This window comes from Harmonia axyridis, chromosome 3 (assembly GCF_914767665.1).
Source record: "Harmonia axyridis chromosome 3, icHarAxyr1.1, whole genome shotgun sequence".
NCBI lineage: Eukaryota > Metazoa > Arthropoda > Insecta > Coleoptera > Coccinellidae > Harmonia > Harmonia axyridis.
The window spans coordinates 6,044,315-6,057,085 of NC_059503.1; the positions used below are offsets into that span (position 1 = coordinate 6,044,315).

Sequence of the window (12,771 nt, forward strand, 5' to 3'; positions counted from 1 at the left end):
CGAATAATGAGGTTGAATTTGTAGTAGATCATATTTTGCATATTATTATCACAGATTACTAGTCTGTGTTATTATAAACCAAGAGGAAGTGCACTTGCTGTGCACGGCTGTGATTACTTCATAATCCAACGAGTGAGCTTTTATTTTATCGTTTGTTTCGAAGTAAAATACCTTATGATGATTTTCATTGGGGGTCCGTAAGGAATACACTCTATTAGTGTGACGTCACACACCGCCATTTTTGGTTCTCCTGTCAGTGTTCGGAATCCAAACAAATAAATTGTCATTCAAATTAGTACGGTGTCGTTGAAGGAATTGACTTATTTCCATAAATAAGAGTATTTTAGGAACGATTTCAGTATTAATTGATAGACAGAAGGAACGAGGTTAATACCAGTAAGTTTGAATAATGTATCATTCCCTAGATTTTGTAAAAAGCCGTGTTTATTAGTTGAACTTCAAGTTCGAACTTACTTGCATTAATCTCGTGCCTTCTGTCTATCAATTAACAGTAAAATCGTTCTTTGAATAATCTTATTTATCAAAATAAGCCAATTTCTTCAACGACAACGTACTAATTTGAATGACAATTTGTTTGTTTGGATTCCAAACACTGACAGGAGAACCAAAAATGGGGGTGTTTGACGTCATCACTAATAGAGCGTATATATGTATTTCAGAAAAATGATTTTGTATCAATTGATGTATGTTCAGACGAAATGCATTTGATACGAAGTTTTATTGTTCTATATCAAGTGATAGAAAGTTACCATTTTGTGATGAAATCCCAATTTAGAATCATTGATTCTGTAGCTGTCATCGAAATAATCTTATATTTCACATATTCCTTATTATCCAATTGACTTCGATTATAAAAAAAAATCACGACAACATTGCTTTCCCTATTATTTTGATAATGAAAAAAATGTTATACGATAGAGAAATGATACATTCCTCAAAAATCCTAATATAAATTACCTACTCTCCAAACTTTACAACTAGATAAACAAATTTTTTGGTATTTTTCAATGTTTCCAAAAATGTTTAATTCTACAAAAAAGCAAAGTTACAAAACATGGAAGTCGTCTGACTACTTTTACTTTTAGAAAATGAATCACAAATGATATCTAACGATGAGCTAACAAGACAGAACCTATTATCGGTAAATAAACAAAATGATAAGATTGTAGTCTCTAATTATCTAAATCTCAATAGTATACCTGAAAAGAGTTGAGTGTCAAAGTGTAAAGGGCCTTTAGGCCTCCTTTTTAAAATGCTTACGGGTATTGTTTCGCATTCTTGGCTAGTGTTATTTATTTTTTGTTACGCTTCATGTGAAGAAGAACCCATAACCTCTGCTAGAAGTGAGTCGAAACATATTTAGGCTTCGCTAAATATCATGTTTCTCTATTTCAGTATCGTAATGAGTTCATTACAGTTTTAAAAACAGTGCTGTAATGAACTCATTACAGCATCGTTTTCAGTTATATTTTTCGTTTTGTGGTTGTCTATACTGACTTCCAATCCTGTTAAATTTCAACAAACGTCAATAATTGTCGATATAATAATAATAATTTGGATATAGTGGAATGATTTGCAGCATTAAATGCAATTTTTCTTAATTCTGGTGGCGTTAAATTTATATTGTCAGATATAATTCACGAATTTAATGCGTATTGTAAAGTATTTCAAAATTCGAAACTTACCTAGGATTCAAATTCCGTAATCTGTCAATTTTCGTAACAGTCACACCAACTGCTAAGATACCTACAATATAAATGTCACTAGGATATATAATATGAATTTTTTATCGAATTTCGACAACATTTCACAAAACTTGACTGAAATAGAGAAAATATCGTCTAGTACTAGTTGCAGAAGACAATTCCAACACTCATGCGTTCCAAAACTCGCTCCTTCGTCGCTCGTTTTCGAATTTCGCATTCGTGTTGGAATAGGAGCCCATTCGGCAACTTTTTTTCAGAATATACTATTACCTGAAAACAACTGTTAACAACTGATTTTTTCAATATTTTTTCGTGTGTTTATATCCCGAAAATATACCGCCACGATGTCCGGTCGTAAACACTATAACTCTTGAACGGATAGACCTAGACATTTGAAAAATCCAGAATAAGTTCGGATCCCAAATGCTGTAGAAGTTTGTAAACGGACAATCTGTAAATGGAACTAGTCAAAATTTTGTTTTAGGGATTATTTCAAACTTGCTGATTCAATTGAGATAAAATTCTGAATTTATAATATGTCAAATAATCTAATTTCAAACTTCTTTCGAAATTTCATATTGATCGCGTAGCCAGAACCATAGAAAGTTCAAGAAGAATTTAAAAATGAGGAAACTCAGGAAACGCTCGTTCATTCATATATACCTATATTGTGTGATCTTCAAGGGCGCAATTGGCGCATAAATCAACGAGCGTTAAAAAACTCCTGATTTCACGTTAGACCTTTTTTCTCTTATTTTCTATGAATATTTAAATATAATAAATAAATAAATATGAGATTTTTTTCAGTTATAAGGCCTAGATGTAGCGTTGATAAAGACTGCAAAGCAAATGCATTCTGTTTTGGAAATGACAACTACTTGCCAGGGCATTGTAAATGTAAAGATGGTTTTGAAATGTTCAGTGAGGGCAAGAATTACGAATGCTTAGAAGGTAAGATGGAAAAAATGAAGTTACCTGTTTATTATATTATATATATTATTAATGTGTGATGCTCCGCACTGAGTAGACACATTTTGTTGAGCTCCCGAGTTTTATGGTTGAATTCAGTGGTGAAAATAAGTTTGGAAGTACATATCTGCCTATTAGGGTAATTCATAGAACTTTTATTTCTTCTGCCTACTCTGTAATATTTCGTTCATCAAATTAATAAAGAAAATGCCAATTTCAAAACAACAACAAGAAAATATAAAACAATGCATTCTCGAATGCCTGTCAGATAAGGAATTCTTATCAAACCTGGCGATAAAAGTAGCCGATAAGGTAACATCCACTGTCCAACAACATCTGGACCGCCTTGAAGAACGTGTTCGTGAACTCGAAGGGAAATCCATAGATAATGAAGTAAAGATAAGCGAATTAAATTTAAGACTGAATAAGATGGAACAAAATGGTAAACGTAAACAATTGAGACTGTTGGGGTTGAAGGAGACAACTGAAGAGAGCTTGGAAGATTCGGTGCAGGAAATCTTGGTTTCAAAATTTAAGATGGAAAAGTCAGTAATTTCGAATTGCCATAGAATTGGACAGAAGAATATCAGTCAAGATCGCCCTAGACCTGTTGTTATAAAGTTTACATCGGTATCATCTAAGAATGAAGTTTTCCGTAATAAAAGAAATTTAAAGAATTCCCAACTATTATTAGTCGAAGAACTCAGTAAACTAAACTACGAATTACTCAAAAGTGCTAAAGAAAGAGTGGGAAGAAGGGAAGTTTGGTCTCTTGATGGCAGAATCTTCATTAAATGGAAGGGTAAAAAACACATCGTCGGATCCACTGAAGAAATGGAAGGTATTATAAAAAGTTGAGTATTGTGAGTGGAGTAACTCAACAACCCTTGCTGTATAAAGGGATTATAGAAATTTATTTTTTTGTTAAAATTTTTTTTTTGCCTTTATTCCAATTTTTGTATTGCTTTATTTATTGAAATGTTAATTGGTTGGATACATTTATTTTAAATTCTAATTTGATAAGTTCATAGATTATGAGGAGTTTGAGCATAGCGTTTTACAATGTACAATCTTTACTCGCACGTTTTGATGATTTTCGGAGTTTTCTCCATAATAATGATTTTGATATAGTCGGGTTATGCGAGACTTGGCTGGCCGATGGTGTGCCTGCGCGCCTGGTTAACATACCTGGTTATAATTTTATAAGAAAAGACAGAGGATCCAGAGGGGGAGGCATTGGTTTTTTTATACGCGATAGTTTAGGTTATGAGATTTTGCATGGGGGAATTACTAGTTGTCTCGAACAAATGTGGATAAAAATTGGGATTAATGGTAAGTCGGTAATTATCTGCGTTATGTATCGACCTCCATCCGGTAGTTTTTCAGAATTTTTTAGTTCTTTTGAGGACCTTGTTTTAAGATATCATCCTTCGAGTAGTGATATCGTTATCGGTGGTGATGTAAATGTGGACTTTTTAAGAGTTGATGACTTTAGGGTCCGGAGATTGTCTGAACTGTTCGTTCAGTTTAATTTGGCACAAATTATTGATTCTGCCACAAGAATTACGAACAGGTCTGCTACGCTGATTGATATCATTTTGACTTCATCTGAGAGTGAGGATCTCATCCATGGAGTGGATACTGTGGGACAGTTGTCCGACCATTCTTTGGTTTATGTTAGGTTGAACTTCGATCGGAAAGTACTAGAGAACCGTACTTTGAAATCCAGATCATTACGTAGAGTGGATCGTGATGTTCTTGACCAATTATTTTCGGTCACTCCGTTTGACAGTTTACTTTATGTTGAGGATGTCAATCTGAAGGAAGCAACATTCACCAAACTTCTATGTGATCTTTACGATCACATCGCACCAGAGAAGTTGATAACCATAAACAATAAATGTAAGCCATGGTTCACTGAGGCTATCAGACTGATGAAAAGGCAGAAGGACAAAGCTTATAAAAAATTCAGGAGGACTAGTTCCCCTCAGGACTGGCAGTTCTACAAGCAGATGAGAAATGCTACTACCAATGCAATAAATGCAGAAAAAAGATCGTACCTCAGCTGCTCCACAATAAAATCCGGTATGAAACATGTTTGGAGGCAATTGAACGAGGTGGGAGTATATAGCAAAAAGACGAGTTCAGCAGCCTTGCCCGAAGCTTTGAATGACCCTACCTCTATCAACAACTTTTTCCTACAATTTCAGAGACTGGGGACTCCTGATCGAGATTTGTTGAACTTTTATTCTACCATGCCCTTGAGACTTGTTGAGGAGGAACTTACTTTCACCCTTGTTGTTGAGGAGGAGGTAATCTCTATAATTTCATCAATGAAATCAAATGCTGTTGGATCAGATCGAGTGAGTATGGAAATGATAAAATTGTGCTGTCCTCGAGTTGTGCCGTTCCTACTCAATATTTTTAATTCGTGTTTACTGAAATCAGTGTTTCCTGACTCTTGGAAAATAGCCCGAGTGATGCCTTTGCCTAAGAAAACTGAAATACACAATCTGAATGATCTCCGCCCTGTAGCTATTTTGCCCACTTGCTCTAAGATTTTCGAAAAAATAATTGCTTCTCAAATAAGGGCACATTTGGAGAAATACAACATTCTACCTCAGCGGCAGTCGGGATTTCGCAAGGGTTATAGCTGTGGTACTACACTCCTGGATGTGGTTGATGAGATCTTACGCGCAATTGATTCAGGTAAAACGTGCATTCTTGTTCTGTTGGATTATTCGAAGGCGTTCGATCAAATTGATCACGTTCTCCTATTGGCAATTCTTGGGCATATTGGGTTTGCACCTTCGGCGGTTGAGCTCATTCGCAGCTATTTGATTGGTCGTACTCAATACGTCGAAACAGATAAGGGTTCTTCGACGCCGGAACCAGTTCATTGCGGTGTACCGCAGGGGTCCGTGCTTGGTCCCCTGCTCTTTTGCATTTATACATTCTTCCTCACGAACGGCTTGAAATACTGTATCGATTTCCGTTATGCAGATGACACCCAGATACTCCATACTTTTTTGTCATCAGAGGTGGAAAGCGCATGTGAGAAAGTGAATGATGATCTGAGAGCTCTCGCTTGCTTTTCTCGTCGGCATCACTTGAATTTGAACTCGTCTAAAACCAAGATGATTGTATTTGGCAGACATAAGGAACAGGTTCAATCGCGACTGAGTATTGTATTGGATGATGTTAAGCTGACTTGCGTCAGCTCTGCGAGGAACTTAGGACTTTTGATGGACTCAGAATTGAGATTTAAGGAACATGTAATAATGTGCATTCAAAGGGCTTATGCAAACCTAAAAAGATTATACCCTCACAGGCATTATCTGACAACAAAATTAAAAATTTTGCTGACGGAGTCTCTGGTTCTTAGTCATTTCAACTTTTGCGACGCAGTTTATGGTCCTTGTTTAACCAGAGAGTACAGTAAGAAGATACAGAAGGTACAGAGATCATGCCTGAGGTTTATATATGGGATCCGGAAGTTCGAACCAGTCATTCACAAACTCAAGGACTGTAACTGGATAGATATGGAAAAGCGTAGGAGGCTCCACTCGATGATTCTTTTTCACTCGATCATTCTTTATAAAACTCCACCATATCTTTTCAATAAAATTAAATTGCGCTCGGATGTTCATACTTTGAATCTCAGACACCGTGGTCTCCTCTCCGCGCCCACCCATTCTACAACCACTTTTACTAGGTCGTTCACGTTCAATATTGTTTCTCTCTATAATGGTTTGCCTCTTCCTCTGAAATCCCTTAGTTTATATAAATTCAAAAAGTCATACACACAATTTTTGTTGACAGGTTCACTTTAGGCTTAGGTCCTAAGCTATGTGGACGCAGGCTTGATCTCCGATGGTTTTTTTTTTCTCTTCAAGTTTTCTATTTAAGTTCACTAAATGTACGAAAGAAAATTTTTTTTTCTCAATGTATCCAACTATATGCTCAGTGCTGGAATCTTTTTTTTGTTCTTGGTGAACTTTTGGGAGCTTACATATAAACAGTCTTACTGTCGTAAGTCTCCTTTTTGCAGATAAAATTATAGGATATATAGAAGTATGTTTTTTGATTGATTGGTTATTTCTGTTGTATATTATCTGCAAATAAAGTTTATTATTATTATTATTATTATTATTATTATACAGGGTGTTTCAAAATTCGGGGTGAACATTGGAGAACGTGTTAGTATAATTTATTTTCTCTAATTCTGTGGTTATTCCGTTCATTCTTCCACATCTTGTAGAACAAAATCGTGCGAGAATATATCAGAAACGCACAGTTTTCATGGTTATATTTTATTATTCTATGTTGGTACTCCGAACTTTCCGCCACGGCTTTATCTGTCAATTCATCAATTTGCCTTGAAGAAATCAGTTCTGCCAACCAACATTTTTCAATGCAAAAATCACTAAGATATATTTATGGAAATATTTCATTAGTTTCAATGAAAATGCAATGAATTAGAGAAAATAATGTATAATACTCGTACAGAAGGCTCATTCTACCACTCGTTCATTTCAAAACTCGCCACTTCGTGGCTCGTTTTTGAATTTTGAGCTCGTGGAAGAATATCAATGCCTTCTACACTTGTATTATAAATAACTATACTAACTTAGGTATAGAGGACTTGAGGAAATTTGAACTCGAAATTTGGGAAAAAATTGAATTTTCCTACAAAAATCGTTATATCTCCCGAATTATTCGTCACAGACTCCTCAAATAGAAACGTTTTTCAAACATCAAGTTCCGATCTAAAACATACTGAGGTTTCAAGAGTGTAGCTTACGTCCAGGAGAAGTTGCAGCCTCCGGAATATTATCAATTTCAGATTTTTACTTATTATTTCTGAAATAATGTAATGATCGCCCAACTGCAAGCATTTTCGTGATCTACATAGTCGAATCAATCAATAAAATGATACAATATTCCCATGAAGGATCTTTTATTTTTTTTCAATTTTCTAAGGATTAGGTTTTACTATACGGAGTACGAATGTACAGGGTGGGCAAATAAGCGAGGTAGGCGGCTATATCTCAGGATCCACTCATCGTAGAGACTTGCGGTAAACATTTTACCACTAAAGTGTACAAGAGAACACACTGGAAATTGTTTTGAAGTTCATACCTCTACCGCTAGGGGCGTAATAGCTAGCGTCGAGTAGAAAAATGAATTTTACTCGAAAATGTTTCATATGAAGTTGGAGAAAAAATATCATCACTATAATCCTTGGAAAATTATCTATCTTTTTGAATTGTCACTTTCGATTTTACGACATCAAATAAGGGTAGGTGAAAGGGAGAAATCTGACTGATTGAAACGCCTGTAACTTAAGTTTGGCTCAACATTTTTGAGCAAATTAGATCTCGTCTGAAAGATAATATCTTGTCGATTGAAGACAAAATATAGTCATGATAAATTTGTTTTTGCTGCTTTCGATAGGAGGCGCTAAGTCAGAAGTTCATTGTTTTGTTCATTTCACTCCGAAATTTCAAATGTAATGATAGGATTTTCTTAACAGAAACAGAAGTTCCATAAAATTTGCATGAAAAAACCTGAAGGCAATTGATGCACTGCGAAAAACCTGTCTTTAATTTCTAACAGAAACAGAAATCCCATCCAATTTGTATGAAAAAACCAAAAGGTCGCAAAGCGATAGCTTCAGGCGTTCTGGAGTTATGGCCGAAAGAAGACACAATTTAGTTTTTCAGTGGATCAGTTGAAAAATATCTTTTTTCGTCCATAACTCCAGAATGCCTGAAACTAGCGCTTTGCGACCTTTTGGTTTTTTCATACAAATTTGATGGGATTTCTGTTTCTGTCAAAATTTAAAACACAATTTGATTTTTCGCAGTGCATCAGTTGGAGAATATCTTCTTTCGGCCATAACTTCAGAACGCATGAAATTATCGCTTTGCGACCTTCAGGTGTTTTCATGCAAATTTGAAGGAATTTCTGTTTCTGTTGAGAAAATTCATTACATTTGAAATTTCGCAGTAAAATGAACAAAACAATGAACTTCTGACTAAGCGCCCCCTATCGAAAGCAGCAAAAAACAAATTAATCATCACTATATTTTGTCCTCAATCAACAAGATATTATCTTTCAGACGAGATCTAATTTGCTCAAAAATGTCGAGCCAAACTGAAGTTACAGGCATTTCAATCAGTCAGATTATTCCCTTTCACCTACCCTTATTTGATGTCGTAAAATTGAAAGTGACAATTCAAAAAGATAAAGAATTTTCCAAGGATTACAGTGATGATATTTTTTCTTCATCTTCATATGGAACATTTTCGAGTAAAATTAATTTTTCTACTCGACGGTAGCTATAACGCCCCCTAGCGGTAGAGGTATGAACTTCAAAACAATTTCCAGTGTGTTCTCTTGTACACTTTAGTGGTAAAATTTTTTACCGCAAGTCTCTACGATGAATGGATCCTGAGATATAGGCGCTTACCCCGCTTATTTGCCCTGTACATTCACTTCATAATCTTTCTTTTTTCGAAGCGAAGAAGTAGAGGGCAGCTCTATACAATGATTATCACGAAATTAAAATTTTACCTCTATTGTGATGATTTTTGGTAGATTTTTTTTCACGAATATTTTAAAAATATATTAGTCCTCTCTACAAAGTACATATCAATAATTTCTTCGCAAAAAATATTCACTTTCTTCCATGTAGATTATTGTTTAAGGAAATTATATGAAAACCCCATAAAAATCGGTGATTTGTAAGAATAAATATCTCTAATTTCAAGTATGAATGGACAAGTAGACTAGTGTCTTCACATCACCGTCTCTTTCAAATATTTTTTTTAACCAGTTACATAATTTATTCCCACAGAATTGCAATTGGGCCAGAAGTGCGAAAAGGATGTCCAGTGCAAAGTTTTGGCTGGTGCCTTGGCTGTATGTGCTGGCGATGACATCGATAAATTCTGTTCTTGCGATGGATCAGTATCACATCGAGTCAAAAACCGATGTTATGAAACCAAATGTGAGTACCAATAAAATTGAGGTTAGTAAGGTGATTATTTCAACTGTTCGTAAACTATAGAGGCAATTTCAACTTGTTGTCATATAGAGTATGTAATAATATACAGGATGTTCGATTTGAAATATCGAAGTTTTTAGTACTTTTTGATACAAGCGGCAACATAACGGCGCTGACAATATTTTAGAACGTTAAAACAGTTGTTCCTACCGAAGAAATCAAAATTTCAATAAAATAGTACCTTCCTTCCTGTCTATAATTATGAATATCTGATTGTCCAAATCGTTTTTAAAAACAATTTATCAATTTGAAACCGAACAAAGTGGGTCAATAATGAAGAATTAATACGTATCAAAAATTCATAAATCTAAGTCGTAGTGGAAAATAGGCTTAATTGTCCCTTCATCAGCTGGCGGATTCAAAATTGTTGACAGTTCTCTTCATAACCAGCGTTCATTTAAATTCGTGGTCAAGAGTGCTGTGGAGAAATTACAGTTGATTTTCTGTGATTACAACTAGCGCTTGGCTTGTACCATATTCTTCCCAGATTCGAAGTATGTAAACAAATGTAAATATAGTAACAGAAAATCAACTCCAATTTCTCCACAGCACTCTTGACCACGAATTCAAATAAACACTCGTTACTTAATGCTAGTTATTCTATGATTCAGTTGAAATATTCTTCTTCTTTTTTCAGATTTGGACGAATTTTGTCAGGTGGACGAAAACTGCCTGCTACCGGAGAGTCCCATAGAAGAGTACAAATTTGCAATATGCGAGTCGAAATGCACATGCCCAATTGGTATGACACCGTCCCAAAGCAAGAAACGATGTCTCGAGTACAGAAAATTGGGACAGAGGTGTGAAAATGACATTCAGTGTCAATTAAAGACTAGCAACACAGTTTGTAGAGAGACCTGCACGTGTGAAGCGGGCTATGTTCGATCTTGGAACCTCAACACATGTCTGAAAGGTAAATGAGTCGAAAACTAAGGGAGATTTACCTATACAGGGTGTCCCAAAGTAGGTGTAACTATGCATAGAATCCCTGGTGTGTGCACTGATTCGATTTTGTTTCAGACTTTTTGAGAGACCCACTTGTTACTTTGGTGTTCTGTTTCACCAGAGTTCTGTGGCGCTCTTCAGATATTTTCGAATTCCCACTATCTGCCTGGCGCCGTTTAAAAATGAAATACTGATTTTAGACTTTACAAACTTACACAATAAATTAAAATTCAGTTCCTATCGAATTTTCAATGAAATGAATGGAATATAATGACAAAGTTTTGATGATTGTTACGAACATAGAATATAAAATATTGTTCTTATACTCAAAAGTCACGAGAGCCGAGAATCCAGAGAAATGTCAAATATAATCCCTCGAAATCAAGTAGGTATAACTCTGAAAAATCTTTCGTTTCGTCTGAAAGTTTTACAGGTATAAGTAGACACACCAGGTTTTCTATGAATTTTAAGTGTAACCAACTGATGAGGTAGATATTACGAATAAAAATAAAAACAAATTTCTTGCAAACATGGGTCCTTACTCTTTTCACTTGCAAGATACAGTTTATTATATGTAGTTGGGAAAAATAACTAGACTTTTTGCAAAAACTCCAAACTAGCGATTCGATTCAAAACAGCCACACAGTTTGTTGAAAATGAAAATGTTTCGAGATAAGAACCATATTCAGAAAGAATCCATGCAATATTGAGATGATTTAGAAAACAAAGGCAAAAATATCTTAGTTAATTGTCGTAATTTCCAACTGAATTTCAGCTGCTCTAAAATTCGACGATCCTTGCACAGAAGATGCTCAGTGTTCTGCTCATCTGGAAGATTCAATCTGTGTACAGAAGAGATGTTCATGCCCTCAAAACTTCCATGGCTATCTAGTCAAGTGTAGAGCAGATGCCTTACCTGGTAATGCTTGTTTCGACATCGGCGATTGTCTCATCTTCAAAGAGTTGAAGGACAAAGTTGCTTGTGCCAGGGGAGTTTGTACATGTCTTTACGGAAAATCTTATGATGATAACATTTGTCTATCTGGTGGATCTTCTGGACTATTAGGAAATAAAGGCATAACAGTGATATCTGTCTTTGTTGTTTTGTTTATGACTTTATCTATTCACTGAGTGTTAGATCAGTCATTCTTTAGATGTAAAATTTGTTCGAATATTTTGAAACTTTTACAGATATACACTTTAAAAATTAAACTTTTTGTATTAACGTACTTACTTTCATTTATTCCTGGATAATTGGCTAGATGGCTGTAACTACCGCCCTAGGCGGAGACCCATTTTGCCGCCCTAGACAGAGCCTCATTTTGCCGCCCTAACAAAAGCTAACTGCGCAGAATGGGTATTGGATGATCGAGATCATCGAGATCAGCGTTTCTACCGTTCTAGTTTTTATGGATTCAAATTTTAATTCAAAAGATGATTTAGGATAAGTGGAATGTAATAAACAATAAACGTGCTCAACTGAATTCTAATGAATAATGGATAAAATATATTAATTGAGTTCAGGTTTCAGATCCTTCGTTTTTTTTTCTTTGATATGATGAATATTTATTCACGATGCAAAGATGTTTAATATTAGTAAATTTGAAAAAAAATCATTAGTGAAATTCGTTAAAAAAAAAAATTATTTAATTCGTTCTTCCAGTAAATGTAGATAATGTCGCCCTCCATTATTTGCCGCCCCTCTAGAGTGGGCCCTGCAGTTTCGATTTAAAAAAAAGCTTGAAAATTTGTTTTTTTTTGTTTAAGATTATCGAGTAAAACAATCGGATGATGGGGATGAACTAGTATCTACTTCGAATGCGCCCACGCCCAATACTAGTTAATTTGATATAAAAAATGAAGAATAATATAAAATAATGAAATTTTGTATGAAATAATAAAACTTCTTATATTTCTTGAGAAGTATCAGTTGGAAGTGATGAAATGGAACCGTTTTCTTATATTTTGCATTCCATTCTGAGGAATCAACATTCTGATTAGGGAATTGAAAAGAAAATAATCCAGAACCCCAAGTGGCCATAAAATTCGGCAACGTAA

At 35.0% G+C, this 12,771-nt stretch overlaps 1 protein-coding gene across 1 annotated transcript; it reads left to right on the forward strand.

The window, feature by feature from the left end:
- Positions 1-1,199: 1,199 nt before the first annotated feature.
- Positions 1,200-11,938, forward strand: LOC123675940 (stabilin-1-like). Its single transcript, XM_045611518.1, has 5 exons — positions 1,200-1,364; positions 2,535-2,678; positions 9,559-9,711; positions 10,406-10,681; positions 11,489-11,938. Exons 1-5 carry the CDS (start codon positions 1,274-1,276, stop codon positions 11,842-11,844), a joined length of 1,020 nt encoding a protein of 339 aa, XP_045467474.1. The 5' UTR covers positions 1,200-1,273; the 3' UTR covers positions 11,845-11,938.
- The last annotated feature ends 833 nt before the right edge of the window (positions 11,939-12,771 follow it).